The sequence below is a fragment of the Pleurodeles waltl genome, chromosome 3_1 (genome assembly GCF_031143425.1).
Source record: "Pleurodeles waltl isolate 20211129_DDA chromosome 3_1, aPleWal1.hap1.20221129, whole genome shotgun sequence".
NCBI lineage: Eukaryota > Metazoa > Chordata > Amphibia > Caudata > Salamandridae > Pleurodeles > Pleurodeles waltl.
This window is the reverse complement of record NC_090440.1, coordinates 1,704,032,309-1,704,051,541: the sequence shown is the minus strand read 5'-3', so window position 1 is coordinate 1,704,051,541 and position 19,233 is coordinate 1,704,032,309. Positions and strand designations below refer to the sequence as shown.

General features: G+C 44.6%; 1 protein-coding gene across 4 annotated transcripts in view; it reads right to left on the bottom strand.

Annotated features, from left to right (window-relative positions):
- Positions 1-19,233, bottom strand: part of AGAP1 (ArfGAP with GTPase domain, ankyrin repeat and PH domain 1) — a 942,320-nt gene that overhangs the window by 407,214 nt on the left and 515,873 nt on the right. For all 4 annotated transcript variants that reach the window (XM_069225552.1, XM_069225553.1, XM_069225550.1 and 1 more), the window contains one exon: positions 18,418-18,510. In XM_069225552.1, coding sequence (XP_069081653.1) covers positions 18,418-18,510 — 93 coding nt within the window. The remainder of the gene's footprint in view (positions 1-18,417; positions 18,511-19,233) is intronic.

Below are 19,233 nucleotides of genomic sequence, written 5' to 3'. Positions count from 1 at the left end.
TCTAGCAGCTTAGGCTGATAGAAAAGGTAGCTTAGCAGAGCAGCTTAGGCTGAACTAGGAGACGAGTGAAGCTCCTACAGTACCACTAGTGTCACATGCACAATATCATAAGAAAACACAATACACAGATATACTAAAAATAAAGGTACTTTATTTTTATGACAATATGCCAAAGTATCTCAGTGAGTACCCTCAGTATGAGGATAGCAAATATACACAAGATATATGTACACAATACCAAAATATGCAGTAATAGCAATAGAAAACAGTGCAAACAATGTATAGTCACAATAGAATGCAATGGGGGCACATAGGGAAAGGGGCAACACAAACCATATACTCTCGAAGTGGAATGCGAACCACGAATGGACCCCAAACCTATGTGACCTTGTAGAAGGTCGCTGGGACTGTAAGAAAACAGTGAGGGTTAGTAAAATAGCCCACCCCAAGACCCTGAAAAGTGGGTGCAAAGTGCACCTAAGTTCCCCAAAGAGCACAGAAGTCATGATAGGGGAATTCTGCAAGGAAGACCAACACCGGCAATGCAACAACAATGGATTTCCAGACGAGAGTACCTGTGGAACAAGGGGACCAAGTCCAAGAGTCACGATCAAGTCGGGAGTGGGCAGATGCCCAGGAAATGCCAGCTGTGGGTGCAAAGAAGCTGCCACCGGATGGTAGAAGCTTGGATTCTGCAAGAACGACAAGGGCTAGAAACTTCCCCTCTGGAGGATGGATGTCCCACGTCGTGAAGAGTCGTGCAGAGGTGTTTCCGTGCAGAAAGACCGCAAACAAGCCTTGCTAGCTGCAAGGGTCGCGGTTAGGGTTTTTGGATGCTGCTGTGGCCCAGGAGGGACCAGGATGTCGCCAATTGCGTGAGGAGACAGAGGGGGCGTCCCGCAAGACAAAGAGCCTACTCAGAAGCAAGCAGCACCCGCAGAAGTGCCGGAACAGGCACTACGAAGTGGAGTGAACCGGAGCTCACCCGAAGTCACAAAGGAGGGTCCCACGACACCAGAGGACAACTCAGGAGGTCGTGCACTGCAGGTTAGAGTGCCGGGGACCCAGGCTTGGCTGTGCACAAAGGAAATCCTGGAAGAGTGCACAGGAGCCGGAGTAGCTGCAAAACACGCGGTTCCCAGCAATGCAGTCTAGCGTGGGGAGGCAAGGACTTACCTCCACCAAACTTGGACTGAAGAGTCACTGGACTGTGGGAGTCACTTGGACAGAGTTGCTGAGTTCAAGGGACCTCGCTCGTCGTGCTGAGAGGAGACCCAGAGGACCGGTGATGCAGTCTTTTGGTGCCTGCGGTTGCAGGGGGAAGATTCCGTCGACCCACGGGAGATTTCTGCGGAGCTTCTAGTGCAGAGAGGAGGCAGAATACCCCCACAGCATGCACCACCAGGAAAACAGTCGAGAAGGCGGCAGGATCAGCGTTACAAGGTCGCAGTAGTCGTCTTTGCTACTCTGTTGCAGTTTTGCAGGCTTCCAGCGCGGTCAGCAGTCGATTCCTTGGCAGAAGGTGAAGAGAGAGATGCAGAGGAACTCTGATGAGCTCTTGCATTCGTTATCTAAAGAATTCCCCAAAGCAGAGACCCTAAATAGCCAGAAAAGGAGGTTTGGCTACTTAGGAGAGAGGATAGGCTAGCAACACCTAGAGGAGCCTATCAGAAGGAGTCTCTGACGTCACCTGCTGGCCCTGGCCACTCAGAGCAGTCCAGTGTGCCAGCAGCACCTCTGTTTCAAAGATGGCAGAGGTCTGGAGCACACTGGAGGTGCTCTGGGCACCTCACAGGGGAGGTGCAGGTCAGGGGAGTGGTCACTCTCCTTTCCTTTGTCCAGTTTCACGCCAGAGCAGGGCTGGGGGATCCCTGAACCGGTGTAGACTGGCTTATGCAGAAATGGGCACCATCTGTGCCCATGAAAGCATTTCCAGAGGCTGGGGGAGGCTACTCCTCCCCAGCCCTAACACCTTTTTCCAAAGGGAGAGGGTGTAACACCCTCTCTCTGAGGAAGTCCTTTGCTCTGCCTTCCTGGGCCAAGCCTGGCTGGACCCCAGGAGGGCAGAAACCTGTCTGAGGGGTTGGCAGCAGCAGCAGCTGCAGTGAAACCCCAGGAAAGGCAGTTTGGCAGTACCTGGGTCTGTGCTAGAGACCCGGGGGATCATGGGATTGTCTCCCCAATACCAGGATGGCATTGGGGGGGGGTAATTCCATGATCTTAGACATGTTACATGGCCATGTTCGGAGTTACCATTGTGAAGCTATACATAGGTAGTGACCTATGTATAGTGCACATGTGTAATGGTGTCCCCGCACTCACAAAGTTTGGGGAATTTGCCCTGAACAATGTGGGGGCACCTTGGCTAGTGCCAGGGTGCCCACACACTAAGTAACTTAGCACCCAACCTTTACCAGGTAAAGGTTAGACATATAGGTGACCTATAAGTTACTTAAGTGCAGTGGTAAATGGCTGTGAAATAACGTGGACGTTATTTCACTCAGGCTGCAGTGGCAGGCCTGTGTAAGAATTGTCAGAGCTCCCTATGGGTGGCAAAAGAAATGCTGCAGCCCATAGGGATCTCCTGGAACCCCAATACCCTGGGTACCTCAGTACCATATACTAGGGAATTATAAGGGTGTTCCAGTATGCCAATGTAAATTGGTGAAATTGGTCACTAGCCTGTTAGTGACAATTTGTACAGAGAGAGCATAACCACTGAGGTTCTGGTTAGCAGAGCCTCAGTGAGACAGCTAGGCATCACACAGGGAACACATACATATAGGTCACAAACTTATGAGCACTGGGGTCCTGACTAGCAGGGTCCCAGTGACACATAACAAATATACTGAAAACATAGGGTCTTCACTATGAGCACTGGGCCCTGGCTAGCAGGATCCCAGTGAGGCAGTGAAAACACCCTGACATACACTCACAAACAGGTCAAATGTGGGGGTAACAAGGCTAGAAAGAGGCTACTTTCTCACAAATGGTCTCAGCAAAAATCTGGAAATTGTTGAGTGTAACAGGAGAAAACCAGCAGCTTGTGACAAGAGAGGAAAGGTGCAATCCATTTCCCCACTACGTATCTTGCTGTCCAGCGAGATAGTATGAAAGACTATGTTGAATATTGCTGGTAGGTGCACTCACACCAGCATCCATTAGTAGGTCTTTCAACAGTTAAATCAATTCTGACCTGGCCTAGACATGATGAAGTAAGCTAAGCGTGTCAGACTTTGGGCTTAGACGGGCAGACCCATTCCACATTTCCAGAATAGCCATCAATTATATAATTTACCCCAATGTAGCTTTATCTATGCTAATCCATCCCAGGCAAAATGCTTCAATAGAATACCATGTGAACATCTCTGAATTCTGGCATGAACGTGACTTTCCTGGAATATTGTTGCACACCTCTAGAGTACATTGCTATCCTCAAGGCAGTGTGTCAGTACATCACTGTCTGCTGTTTTCAGCAGTGAAGCAGGATGGGGCAACTCTAAAACTGACCATATTTTTCTTGTGCCAAGGTGTCCTAGGAAGACTTATAAAGCAAAAATGTTACCATCACCTCCTCCAACACACATACAATCACAGACCCTGGGCATGAAAGACATTTAATAAATATTCTCATGGTTAAAAGAAGACCAAAGGATGGAAGAGGAGTAAATGGGGACCCACCACTGTGCAAAACCAATTTAATATTTTAAGATAAGCTAGTTTGCTGCTGAGACGAAAATGCTCATAGGAAACGCAGCAGAATTAGAAAGTACAATATAAAAAGTAGCCTCTCTTGTAAAAATCATTTACAACCTATGGCTTTCTAGACAAATTTAAAAAGGTGTCTTAAAAAAAACTTGTTTGGCGCAATCTTCCAATATAGAAGAACTAGCAGAACCCTAGGGAAAGTTTGAATCCCGCTGTAACACTGGCTAACTGAAAACATTTTCAAGATTGCTTTTAGCTCCCAGTGAAGCCTTGAAACCAGGGTGTCTTCGTCTAATGGCAGTTAGACCTAGAACGGAAATAAAATCACTGCTGACTCCTAAAACTGGAGTCACACGAGATTTCAGAATGAATCAGACATAGTCAGTTCTTTTAAGACCATATTGTGTACGTGTCTCTTGTCATGAGGGAAAAAAGGATTTAGGACAGTGGTAAGAAGCACAAACAATGGAGTAAAAAACGGTGTTGTGTGTATGTGTGTCTGTTGGACTGTAACACGGGAGAGAAAATCAGTGCTTAGAAAAGAGGCCACAGGTTTCAATCCGGCAGGGTAGGCTCAGCCTTACATCCGCATACGGACTACAAAAATCGGTAAAAGTTACCTGTGATAGTAATAGCTAGAGTAATTCAAGCAACCATAAACAAACCCATTTGTGGCATGCACAACATAAATGGACACTGTTTTACTGTGTGAGGCAGTTTACGAACATGTCTATTTACATGTAGGATTTGTTTTTAACCCCTTCGATGGGTCACAGTGCTGGGAGTCGTGTGTGTCGAACAGCTCCCGTCCATCTGCACACATGGTACTGGAAATCCCTACAGTGCGGGCACTAGACGGATTCCCTTCTCAAAGAAACAGCCTCGTGAGAGGGAGAAAAGCTTCCCCATCCTCGGAGGCTTCTTTTGGTTTCAGTGAAATGATGATGAGCGCACGCAGCGCGCTGACGTCATTTCACTGAAATCGAAAGTGAAATGAGCCAATCGGCTCATTTCACCTTCACTGCCTCGGTGCTCAGGGGGCACTCTCAGCCCCTCGGGCACTGAGGCAGATGGGATAGGTATTATTTGAAAGGGGAGGAATCTCCCCTTTCCAAAGGTACCCCTCCATAGTGGATTTCTGCTTGGGGATCACCCAGGGAGGGCGATCCGTAAGCAGGATCCATCCACTAGACACCAGGGAATAGGAAGCAGCCCCTTGGGCAAGGGCCTTTGTTCCCCCCATTAGTTTTGTGGCATAATCGGTCTTTCTGCCCCATAAAAAAAAAATAGAAAGTCTCACACCAAACCCCACTAGACACTAGCAGGGATTTGTTTTGTTTAATAGAAAGAAGGGGAGGACCAAAGTATTTCTGCCCCGCCTCCCCCTCCGGGGGCTGATAGGGTAATTACCCCTGATCTGCTCCCAAGCGGGGGACAGAAAGCCCACTAGACACCAGGGATTTTTTTCTTTTCTTTTTTCTTAGAAAAGTCTAAGGGTTAGGGGCTGCCCAGAGTGGGTGCGGCAGCGCCCTCACCCCACCCCCTCCTGTAATACGCACAGCCTTTCTGCCCCAGGAAAGCAGATGGGGTTTATTACCCAGTATCTGCCCTGGGAGTTTCGGGGGGGGGGGGCAGTCAGAAAGCCCACTAGACACCACAGATTTCTCTTTTTCTTTTAATAATAAAGGGGGGGCTGCCCAACTTGGCTATGGCAATATCTCCACCCATATAAATGAGGACCAAAGTCTTTCTGTCCCCCTCCCCTGGTAAATACCCCTGATTTGCCAACCCTCACCCCCCAGGGAGTGTGGTAGAAAGCTCACTAGATGCCAGGGAATAGCTTTTTTCCAAAAAAAAGAAGGCTGAGGGCTGCACCCCCATGGGTATGGCTATGCCCCACCCCAAATAAATGATGATGACAGTATTTGGGGGAAGATGGAGGTAATTACCACTGATGAGCTCCTCTAGACGGCAGGGAATTAAAAAACAAAGTAATAGACGGGTGGTGGCTGGCTACCACCATGGGCACGGGTATGCCCCCACCTGAACTGAAGGGAGCAACTGTCTTTCTACCCCCCACCCCCCACCACACCCCCCTTGCGGACTAAAGCATCTCATCCCAAGGGCAAGCAGGAGGACTTCTAAGTTTTGATTTTACATATGGGTAAAGAGAGCTTGGCTAACTCCCAATATCGTCCCACTTGCAATGGTTTAGCGGCTGCACTTTTTGGACTTGGGTAGGCTGCCACTGGGAAAAACCTACCAGACCCAGACACTTCTGAAAAACAAGCATTTGGGTGAGTCCAGGGTGGTATGCTTCACATGCACCCCACACCATTTTCCTACCCACAATGCCCTTCAAACCTCTAACTTTGCCTGACATCACATATTTTTCCTTCATGTCTGTGATAGAAACTTCCAGAATCTGCAGAAATCCACAAAATTCCTACCACCCAGCATTGCCCCATCTGTACTAATAAAAACGCGGCCTTGCTTGTGTGGGTACCCAAAGCAGAGTTAGACTACAAACGTATGGGAAAAAACTGCCCTATTCGACCTGCGATTGCTCCCCCTCAATTTCAACACATTTTTGGCCCTTCACTGTTGCAGACACTTGGCCCACTTACACAAGTGAGGTATATATATATATATTTTTTTTTAATCTGGAGACCGAGAGAAACACGGGGGGTGGAAAATTTGTAAATCTGTGCGACGTGGTGATCCCACACAAATGTGAGGCAAATTATTTTTTATCTAAATATGAGGTTTGCAGGGGATTTTGGGTAAGAAAATGGGGGATCCACACAAGCCACACCTCTCTGGACTCCCACTGGTGTCTAGTTTTCAGAATTGTCTGGGTTTGGTAGTTTTCCCTAGATAGCCGTTGAGCCGGGACCTAAAATAAAGGTGCCCCCTTGCAAAAACAGATGGATAATTTTGATGTGTCCACAATACATTTGGGGCCCTTCCCTGTCGCAGGCACTCGGCCCAGCCACACAAGTGGGGTAGCATTTTTATCAGGAGACCTGGGGGGGGGAACACTAGGAAATTTGGATTCCAAAACTTTCAACCACAGAAATGTGAGGTAAATGTGTTTTTAGAGAAATTGAGGTTTGCAAGGGATTCTGGGCAACAGAACCTAGTGGGAGCCACATGTCACCCCATCTTGGAGTCCACAGGGTGTCATGTCTTCAAACATGTACAGGTTTGCTAGGTTTCGGCTGATCTAGGGCCCAAAATCCGCAGCTAGGCACATAGGACAAAAGGGTAAGTTTTGGATGGAAAATTGTGATATGGCCACATTGTGTTTTGGGCTGTTTCGTGCTGCGGGTACTAGGCCTACACAAGTGAGGTACCATTTTTGTTCTAAGACGTGGGGGAGTGCTGAGTGGAGGGAAGTTTGTGGGTCCCCACAGATTCCAGAACTTTCCATCACAGAAATGTGAGGTAAATGTGTTTTTTAGACAAATGTTGAGTTTGCAAGGGATTCCCGGTAATAGAACCTGGTGAGAGCCACACAAGTCACCCCATCCTGGATTCCCTTGGGTGTCTATTTTTCAAAAATGGATAGGTTTGCTAGGTTTCCCTAGCTGCCGGCTGAGCTATAGCCCAAAATCCATACCTAGTCACATTGCAAAAAAATTGTCATTTTCCAGTGGAAAGATGTGATGTGTCCACGTTGCGTTTTAGGCCGTTTCCTGTTGCGTGCACTAGGCCTACCCACACAAATGAGGTACCATTTTTACTGGGAGACTTAGGGGAACACAGAATAGTAGAACAAGTGTTATTATCAAACGTTTTTCTCTGCAGTTGCGCCTTCCAAATGTAAGACAGTGTGTAAGAAAGAAGTCATTTTGAGAAATGCCATCAAACATGCTAGTTGGGTACCCACAAATTCAGAGATGTGTAAATGACCACTGCTTCTAAGCTACATATCTTGTGCCCATTTCGGAAAAACACAGGTTTCCTTGAAACCTATTTTTCATTCTTTAACTTTTACCAAATGTATTTCTATATACCCGGTACACAATGAAAAACCATTCTAAGGGGCAGCTCGGTTATTGTCTTTGGATAGCTAGGGTTCTTGGTGAACCTTTAAGGCCTTTATATCCCTCCAACCAGAAGGGTCCAGCGGACGTAACAGTATATTGCTTTTGAAAATCTGCCATAGACAGAAGCAGTTACAGATAAAAGCATAGGCACAAATGGCTGTTTTTTCACCTCAATTTCGATTTTATTTTTATTTCAAACTGTTACTTTCTATAGGAAATCCTTGAAAGTCCTACACAAATGATGCCTTGCTGAATTCAGAATTTTGTCTACTTTTTAGAAAGAAATGTATAGCTTTCCGGGATCCACCATTGGTTTGAAACCAATTTCTACCACTAATTGGACGGAGGCTAAAAGCACAAAAAATAGGAATAGTGGGCTATCTCCCAGTAAAATGGAAAAACTGTGCTGAAAAAATTGGTTTTCTTATTGAACTCTGCCTGTTCCTGAAATCTGGAAACATCGTGATTTTAGCACTGGAAACCCTTTGTTGATGCCACTTGCAGGAAAAAAATGTGATGCTTTATTCAGCAGCACCTTTTTCCCCAAAATGCAATCATATTTGTGTGCTAATTCTCGGTCCCATCAGGGGAAATCCACAAACCCTGGGTACCTTTAGAATTCCCAGTAAAAGGACGCAAATTTGTCATGGATACCTTATGTGGACAAAAGGTTATGGGGAGCTAAGTGCAAACGTCCTCAAATTGCCTAGAAAGTGCCCATCCCTGCAGGGAAAAAGGCCTGGCAGTGAAGGGGTTAATGCCATATTTTTCAATTTGCCATCTTTATTATTTTGCACTCCTAGTGCCTGCAGGTGCCAGCTGGAGGGGGTCGTAACTGAAATTAGAAGATGCAGAGATGCATACAGGTATGGCAGAGTGGTAAAAGCCATTCCGGAAGACGAGTATGAAGAAGAGAAGAGAAAAAGTAAAGCAAAGGGAAAAGGGAATGACTGGAAGAGTGGGAAGAGAAATAAGGGACGAGGGTAAACAGCGGGAGAAAAGAAGGAAAACGCAGGAGATACGTTGAAAGAAAGGGAAGAGGACGGGCACAGAATGTAGGACAGGAGAGGCAAGAGTGAGTGAAAGGGCAATGGGTGGAGGAAGGAATAGAAAGAAAAAGGAAGAAAATAAATGCAGAGAACTGGGGTAGGGGCAGGAAAGAAAAGCAATAAGTGGGGAGTAGGAAAAGAGATAATGAGAGTAGGGTTTGAGACATATGAAAAACAGAGCTGTAGAAAGAAAGAAAAGAGCAGATGAACAGGAAAAAAAGGACGAGAAAAGTGAACTCAATGGACAGTGATAAAGGGGCGCACAGAAGAGAGAATGATGAGCGAGGATGAGCGGGGGAGAGAGTAACAAAGAGAGACTGCACAGGGCCAAGGGAATTACCAAATCAATTAAGTACTAATTCAGGAAGTAATTTCCCGATTGCCTGTTAGCATCTAAGTGTATCTTTAATTTCTCCTGCAATGAGCCTCATTGGGCGCGCGCTCTGACACACTCCGTCGCCTGAAATGAGTTTACAAGTATCTCTTTTTGATTGGCTATAGAATGCTATTTTCTTCACAGTTCGTTACCACTGTATCCAAGTGCTGAGAGATCCTTAATGACACTGGTAGCTCTCTGATTACCAGCTCGCAATGAGCTAACTGAGGCCGCACGAGAAGAGCTAGTAATCAGCACAGCAGCAATTCGGTCAACACGCGCTCTGCCAAATGAGGTCGGAGAGTGAGCAATGGCTCCCAGGGTACCTGACGCAGGGACGGAGGCGCCTCGCGCCGCTGCAGGAGCACGCCCACACAGAGGAAATGCATGCTCGTTAGCGGGCAAGACCATCAGGAGAAGAAGAGGCAAATATGGACAAGCAATGCAGTCTTACAAAGGTTGCCTCCTCAAGATCAGTGGCCTTTCTGGTCCAGAAACCCCAACTAAATGAATAAGAGGCAACATATTTTGGGGCAAGAGGCAAAATATTCCCTAAGCAGGGATTATCATGTTGTGTGAGCGAGGTCATCTTTGGTCATCTTTACTTTGGTCATCTTCAAATGAGTGGCATAACCTTCAAACAAGTGGCCCCATATCTGGAGGACCACTGCCATCTTAGGATAAAAGCCTGTTTTACTATTTTATTATCACTTCTTTTAAATCAACAAACCCCAGTTACAAACATATGACATCCAGTAGGATACAGCATTAGATCATCACTACTGCTCACACCAATGATATGGTTTGGGCATAACTCGTGTAATTTTGTGTAGGATAATTCTTTGTAGCGTAATTACGTTGAAATACCTAAGAATTCAGTGAAATTACCCAGAATTATGCACGTAATTCTGCGTTTAGTACTAGTTCTTAGTGCAAAAATAACCCCTCCCACCCAAAATGGATGATTTTTTTCACAAAAATTACCGCTAAACACAACAGAACGAGGATAGCAAGCAAAAGCAGCCGCTCACACTCTCGAAATGTGCTCGTGGGTAGAGCGGCATTGGGCCCTGTGGCAAAATGCACAGTGAAGTCAGTTCTCTAAGGTTCTGGGCTCTGCACTCCAAGTTCATATTTTGGTTATCAGCTTCCAGTTCCCACCTACAGGACAAGCTAAGCATACATGTTTTATCATGAGACTAAAATGCCACAAGACTTTACAAACCAACCTAGATGCTACAGGTACCCAAGTACCCTGTCTCAACGTTAATATTCATTTCCCAAACTATCCAGGACAAAAAAAAAATCAATGAGGACTTGATTGATGCCATCAACCTCACGCCCTTTCACTTTTATTCCATATCTCTTCTCCTATGCCATTCTAGCTTCTGGTCCCATTCACCTAGATCATTACCGCCCTCTTCATGGTCTTATTTACAAAATTGTAGCCAGTAACGCATACCAAACCGGACCATTAAACAATATTTTTATTAGAACATTGTGCTTTGCTATTTTTCCAGTAATCAATACACAACATTTCTCTTAAACTCCATCGCTCTCCCAGTTTCCCACTATACTACAAGAGTTGCCTGGAATATGACAGACAGCAAGTGTAATGTTAGCCCAATCCCTCAGATATTTAGTTGCACCCAATGCTGCATCTGTAATCATACAAGTTGAAAACATCTGGAGAGACATTAATCTCTTGAAATGGTGCATGCCAACTTTACAAAAAATCTTCTAAATCTGTAAAGAGTAACTTGTCTGATGCTGAATTTGGCACACCTGCAACATTAGATCTACATACAAAAAGACTAATTTAGAACGTACACTAAACAACTGGATCCTCTATGTGAGGAGGCAGATATTAACTTAAGAAATGCCTTGACAAATGGAATACTGGCTATGGCAGAATCCGATAATAGCACCCTTCCAAGGAGGATTCATGGATGATATGGCCACCATCAACTAATTATTTATTCTACAGCATTCAATCAGAAAATATTCCGTCCTAATAAAAGGCTAGTTAAATGCTACATTTTGTAGATCACTCTCAAACATCTAACCAAGTCAATTGGTGGGTTACGGTGGAAAAAACACAATTAACGCACATTTAGTCATGGCCAAATTACAAATAATTTAAACTCACCCACATGCTGTTTACCTGACAGTGCAATTCTCTCCTCCCTCCTTACAAAGGTCTTTTCTTTACATATTTCAACTTGCATGCCTTTGCAATGTGATAGTCACAGTTACAATACAATTACATATAGTGTCAGTCAGAAATGCAAGGCAAATACAATCTACAATGCGGCACACCACGTTAAATAAAACATTGTCCTAAAGAATGCAAATCTATGAATGACCAACACAAAAGAATACCCGTCACCAAGTGTTAACACCAATAAATCTACAGACACACTCTTTAAAAGAGATCCACTTGTTCATTTACTACAGGTGTCTTCTGCCTATGTAGCACCAGCTTCGAACCTCACACTGAGTATTCAATTGCCTCAATTACCAATGTATGTTAGATGTACAAGACTAAATGCATCAGCATACCTGGGGCACTTGTTATTTATAATCTCCTTCACCACATGCACTCTGGGTGGATTCTAATAATTACCCAAAACTACATAATGACAGAGCTATCCATCTGTGCAGGGCATTCTTCCACCTAGCACCATTCTTGTTTTAACCCAAGTGAGTCTCCAATTTGCAAATCCTTTCTAGGGAAATCCATTAAAATAAAATACCAGAAAAGCGTCAAAATAAGTATTGGAACCGAGCCTAGGTAGCACTGACCAAGATGTCATCTTCTTATCACTTTCAACAACCTGCAATGCGTCCACCAGTGGCAAGTCTCATCTAATAAAAAAAATAAAAATAAACCAGTCAGCCACAAATAGGAGTTTCTTCAAGCCATTTGAACCTTTGGAAAAAGTGTAATCAACTGCGTAGTTGGCCGTGCTCGTAGTTTCATCCAGTACTACAAATACAAAAATGTCATAAAACAAAGGCAGAAACTGTCACTACAAAGCTACCAATATCTACCAAAGAGCCTGAGGCTGGTCTACTACCACATCTACCAGGGATCTTCAAAGAAACAGTAAACTCCCCCACTGAGCAGATGTACAGACATAGCAATGAAGCTTAAAGCAAATGAGATATAGACCAGAGGAAAACCTATGTGTTTTTACTAATCTAAGACTTCACAGATGGCTCCATTGAAGGAATGCTCTACCCCACTCCATTAGAGTAAATGGAGCCAAAGTTGGTCATAGCCTATACTGTTAAAATGAACATTTCAGAAAACAAATGTCCTAGTCGACATCTGCTGCCACTAAGTGGTAAATTCCCATTTCAGTGGCCAAAGCAGGCCGGCCCTAAATAACTAAAGGGGCCCAACCGTCTGAAGTAAAAAATGGAACTGTTCCCTTCATCAAAGAACAAGGTTGTCCCTTTGTTAAAACCATTCTCAGGACCAGGGTGAAATGCAAAGGACGTTTGAAAAGATGTGTCCAAAAGACACATTTTAGGAAACATTGTAGAGACCTAGTTCTGTGCTGCAGAACTCCACCAAACGTCCCTTTTGAAGAATCCTCAATACAAGACATCCTTCCTTCTCACAAAAACAAAATCCAGAGATCACTCTTAGAAGAAAAAGCAGACAACAGCAGAAAGTGGCATGTGAAGAAAAAAAACACCTTCCGAGATGTTCTCTTTAAAGCAAGATGCTCAGTAAGACTATTGAACAACCACTTTTATTAACATTTAGGCAGCTTAGTGCCTCACAGTGCTCTGAATCTACCATAAAGAACAATGGTAATGGTATTTAAAACAAGTAAATAAATAGTTTTTAAGTTACAAACAAAAACCTTCTATCACATTCTTTAATAAGAACAATGAAGAAAATAATATGGAGGTAAACATAATTTTCAAGAAAAAAAAGCTTTTCTTTCAAGGACGGTCCCAACCCAACGTATCAAAGGAAGTGAATACCTAATTTTGACAAGAACATAAAAACACAAATTCACAAACAAACACACTGGCTGCTGTGACACAGCGGGGAAACAGATAAGTACTAATGAAAGAAAGTGTGGTCTACAGCAATATGACAAAATGAACCCAAACATTACAGAAAGTTGGAGATCTCCAATGAGCTGTGACAGGCTCCATATGAAATGAGAAGAGGAAAACAAACCATAAGGTGGAGCACATTTAGCAAACGCTGAGTTTCAGAAAAGCCTGGAAAGAATTCAATAAGGGGAGAAAGAAAAATGTGTTTTGACCTTAGACTTCTGAGGAATCAAGAACATAAATTACACTTGAAACATGAAATGGGATGGGTGTAACTCAGGTAATTCTGTGTAGCATAAATCATGTGATCACATTGAATTATCTCAGAATTTAGTGACATTAACCAGAATTATGCAAAAAAAAGAGCGATTCTGCATTCAGTACTATTAATCAGGACAAAAATGTCCCCTCCTACTAAATATGGACGCAAGGATGCATTTGAACCAAGAAATAGCGCTAAATGCAACAGAACAAGAATAGCACGCACAAGCAGCCACGCACACTCATTAAATGTGCTCTGGGGATAGCATTCACCCCCCCAACTTACTCTCAATGTATAGCGTTATTTTCATGGTGCTAAATTCACATTTTGCGCTACGAAATTGCGCTAAATGCAGCAGCGTCCCAGAGTGTGATGCAGCAAGCAGGAGCGAAAGACACACTACCCGCCTCTTGGCCCCTTTTATGGGCGGGCCGACATGAGTGATATGGTCACACTACCCAGAAGCATTCCAAGTGTTTCCAGGGTTGTGCCGGCATGAACGTCAATCACTGGACACCCCCTCACTGGGTGGGGGACAGAGGCGCATTTTTTGTCCAATATTGGAACAATGGCAAAAAAGCCCTGGGGGCTAAATAATAGGGGGTGGACTCATTCTCATTGTTAAGAATTATCTCCTCCAAACTGTATATTGTGGCATCGAGATGTTTGCTAATTTCCTGTACTTTATCATGAAAAATGAGGACAATGCAGCAACCAGTATTTGGCTGGGGGAATGCTGCTCCTTACAGCGCTTGGATTCCTCAAATGTTCCAGAATTGTGAAAATGCAATATAGAATATACATACACACAACTATGAACAGTAAATTATCTAGCAGGACATGCAATCTGAGTCACAAGCTTGATGCAACAATATTAAGTTGAGCAACAAACCCAATAACCTCACACACATCGCTAAGCGCTGCAAGAACCTACAATCAGAGCAGTATGCACAATTCGAACACCAAACCCCTAATGGAGAAATGCAGTGCCAGTACACACACAAATTTGAGCAGTAAATGCAGTGACTGGGCTGTGATCTGCCTGAGCAGTAACTGCAGTGTCATAACAATCAAGAGTGCAACAACCTCACCCTTTGCAATAAAGACCCTTACGGAACAGAGCTGTGAACGGGGAGCAAGAACTTGCACATATGGCATTATGTTCTATGCTAATACCACCATCTTGAGCAGAAATTGCAGAGCCGGTACTAAAACATACAACTCTGACTAATACATTTTCAAGTCAGAAAATAAAGCAGCCAATAAATGCAGTCCCAGGGCACACAACGAACAGAGCATTAAAAGTCATGTCAGATCAAGGCACTAAAATTGTACTGATCATTACCTGCAGTGCAAAGTACAACACCCCAAGCAGTAAATGCAGTGCTTTAAAGTTTCAACCCGAAAGGCTAAGCAATAAATACAGTGCCAGCACATATAACAATTTACTCACTAAGCGCATTTTTACTGCACACAACTACCTCTGTAATTATTCCACTTCAGCACACTAATCAAACTAAAAATAAACACGGGACCAGCACACAATATTTTAGCAATGACCGTGGTGAAGCATAGGAAACATCTTGAACTGTAAATGCTGTGCAACACTCACAGCAACCTAAGCAGTTCCTTCACAGGTGAACTTTTGCAGTACTTTCGGTGGGAGCACTCACATCAGTGGCTGCTTTACTTAACAGTTATCCTAAGTAAAGACATTTCCTACATGGTCTTGAGAGCTACAGGTAGCAGGCTTCCGACACTGACAAAAGGCTATGCATCCCTGCTGCCCACTCCACACCGAGCCAAGACATTCAACACACCTGATACCATTTCATGTACATCCACCCCCTGACATCAGACACTGAGTGCCTAACAAGAGGCCCTTGAGATCAACCTGACACAATGCACTGCGCCCATTTATTCCCACCATAACTGCTGTGTCTGGCTCAAATGCCAAGGTGCAATCTACAGCTGTATAGGACACAATGTTGCCCAACTATGGAACTCAAAACGATTAAAAAATAATGCAAAAACATGTTTGCTATTTTGCAAAGCAAGAAAACTCAAAAATATACAGCAAATATATTATCCAACTGTACATATATTTTTCACCTGCTTTGTCACATTTCTGAAATTGCCAATGTTTCCCTTCTCCTTTAAACTAGGAAATATTTCTTAAACTCCATCTGATCAAAGTCTGACCACAATTAAAAGAACATTCTGAGGTATGGGAACTCTTTAAATTGCAGATTTCTCAAAATGGGCACCTGATAAAGGGACTTTTTAAGCAATACAACTAAAAGCTAGGATACTAGAAACGGTGATAGCAGTGAAGGGGTCTCTTGTATTGTGTGTACGTGCAATAGCAGCAAGGGGATCAGAGTGCGTAAGTGAGAGTACAGCTGCTGCCCCCAAAACAGAGCTGCCATCTGCCACCCGCGGTCTGTGGCATGTCACCTTCGCGGGCTCATTTGTAGTTCATTAACCGCCATTGACTTAACAAGATTTATGCAAATGGCACCATAGGAGCCAGTGAACTCCCACCACAATCAAGTGATTATGCATGTACAATTCTCCACAGCAATGAAACATTAATCCGGAAAGCGCTGCGGTGCCACACAGTGCAAGTCCCTCCCGCTCGCAAGCAGCAGCTCCTCGGTTGGCACAGTCAGTCTTTAGGTCTCGCCTGCAGGCAACTTTTAGTTGTCTGTTGTCAAAGACCTATTGCACACAATACCAATACTTACAGTGAGCTTTGGACCATCCCTCTGCTTACCGTTGGAGGTCTTTCTTGCCATTCTCATTTGCTTGTTATTTGATGCCATTCCTTGCCCTCCTTGTGTTTGTCCTACACCTGGGGTATAGCTTCTCTATCAGTTTTTGAATGTATGACTTGCACAATTCCACAACTTACATTCAGGGGACTTTTCTTTCAGCGCCCCATGGCAGTGGATGTGTTTTATTGTCCCCCTTATCGCACGCTGCTTCCACTCAAACTCCAGCACATCACTCTAACATCTATAACGCCTTTACCCTCCAGATCACCTGTTACTTCCTCTAACCATCCCAAACTTTTTTGTTTTCCAAAGGCCTCCCCACACCCCACGCTCCTCCATTGCCCCCAAGTTGCCGTTGCTCCCTGCCCAACCATCTGCAGTTTACTTCTCCCCCCTCCACCCACTACTTTTTTGCTACCATAACCCATTTCACTTTATTCATAAACACAAATAAAAATGCAAATTTTTCTGTTTTTGTTTTGAAGGGCCCAGCAGCTACAGTGTGCAACTGGGTGGCTACTTTCTCTTTAATGCACTTTTGTTCATTTTGTGGTTTTACGTCTAAAAGATCGACATACTTGGTTATTGTAGACCAAGTTATACCAGCTGTGTGTTTTTAATTGGAGAGGTCCCACACGTAGATATTATCACATATCAGACTATGAAATGTACTGCCTCGCGCTCTATCACCTTATTCTTGTAAAAGCCTCGTGTCAATAGATTACGGTGCTCTAGAATTCTCAGATATAAAAAAATGAAGACTGCTTTCAATCGACTCCTCTGAAGTGCAATATCTTCACACTGGAATAATTAGTGCGGCTGACTACTGAGGTGCAGGTCCACATTAGCTACGTTTAATACATAACAAGACTCTAAGAGGACAGGAGGGCTGAGGAGGGACATTTCTTCTTCATCTCAGTGTCAAGTCCCAGAATCAAGAGTGTGCGATTCCGTTTAGGGATACCACCTGGCTGGCTTTCTATTTTGTTGTCCGGCTGGCACAAAAATAAGCAAAATCACCTAGAGCTGGCATTTCTGAATAGCGAATATAAATAGAAAACACTTTTAAATATGTTCTAGAGCTGCTTTAACTATCCCTGGCTAACAAATAAATACAGACAGAAAAGTAATGTGTCAAATCAATACATTCGAAATCATTTATAGTCCTGTTTAGCATCATGCCCCGTCCTTTGCAGACTCTTAAAAGTACAACAAATTGCCGGTATATTTCTTTTGGAAAGGCGGTAACCCCTTTTCCCTTACTTTCTCATAAGTACTTCGGAAGGCGTAAAACTGTCCACAGAGCTAAGCCTCCCCATAAACGAAGCAAAGCTCACGTTTAATCACTTCGTCATGAAAACCACTCACGAGGGGCCTGAAGACGTCCCCCATTTAGGAGGGATGCTTTTTGTTACAAAGCACCCCATGTGAGCTGAGACACTTAAGTGGAGATGAGTGGGACTCGCAACAACATCAGAATTTGCGGCGTCACAAGCGGGTCTAATGAAAGTTGCACATTATGGGCGAAAACGCACTCATGCGGCGCGACACGGTGAACCTAATCAAAGGTACACGTCCTTCATTAGCAAATTACAAGCGCGGGGCGCGCAGCTGACACGGGGTCGCGGATTATCCGCGCTAATTGCCTGGCGGCTTTCTCCCCTCAGCAGACGAGCCCCGTTCCCTCTCTCGCGAGGGGCTCCCGAGCAGAAGCCGGTTTTTACCCCCATCGGCCGCGGCAGCGATTGGCCCAATCAAAGCGCCCTCTACAAAGGCAGGCTTTGAAGCGCGCTCGGGCGCTGCGCTCCGTGTGCAGGCCGGCCGAGCGCACTTCATTAGGGGCTGTTGTCACATTGCAAGGCTCTCCTCCCCTCGCCCTCCTTTCACCCCACCCCTCGCGCCCTATTCTAATGATCCCATTTTCATACACACAGGCGCTGCCTCTAATTGATGTCAAGTGAGCGACTTGCACATTCATCGCGCCGTCGCATCAAACGGAGTCCGCCGAGCGCCTGGCGCAGCCATCACAAGGCGCTGCCGGAGCCGAGGTGTAGGGGCCTCCAATTACAGCCGCGCGGGGGGACACCGTCGGGCGGCGGGCGGGGGAGCTTACCTGTTTAATTGGGATAGCACGGCCGCTTCCGATGCTGTCTGCCCTGCTCTCCAGGCCTTTCTTCTCCTTCTCCGGGTCACTCCCTTTCCGGGACTGTACAGGGAAAAACAGGTGAGAGTTCAGAATCTGTTGGCGCTACAAGCTTCAGTCATCTTGTGGTATAAATCGCGCATTAACCTTACGAGGCAAAGCGACTACTGTTCGTCCAGGAACATTCATTTATTGTGCCAGCTACCCAAGCTCATTAAATGTTGTTGATATTACCAGAACGAGTTACCACTTAGGGTTTTTACAAAGAGAAGACCGGCAATTGTGGTAAAAGGCATCCTTATAACTAGGGCCACTGGAATATAGAGATTCTGCATTCACAACACTTTCTGCATAACTATGATTTTGCCGCTTTTGCTACCTAAGCCATCAACTGCTGCATAATTTAAAATAATAAATATTTAGTTTTTAGCTCAAACAAATAAAAATTTACAAAAAAGCGACATACTCCCATTCATAAAGGCTGATTGATTGGTAACCTTTCAGTTGCTTGTTGCTGTATTTCGGCGTTAAACTGGTACTAATGAGGTGAAACCTTTGCCCCAGTGTCAACATTTGTAAACATGACAAATTAAGTAATACTGCCACAAAATGTGCTGCATTATGGCACTTGATTTGGTTTTTCCTGCCACATAATTTGGTCTACCCCTGGCACATAATTCTAAGGGCTATGCATACAACACAAGTCTTGCAATGGTCACAGGCTTTTAAAAGACATGCCTCTGTAAATGTCTACAGTTCTTATCGGTGGAAATAATAAGGACAGAG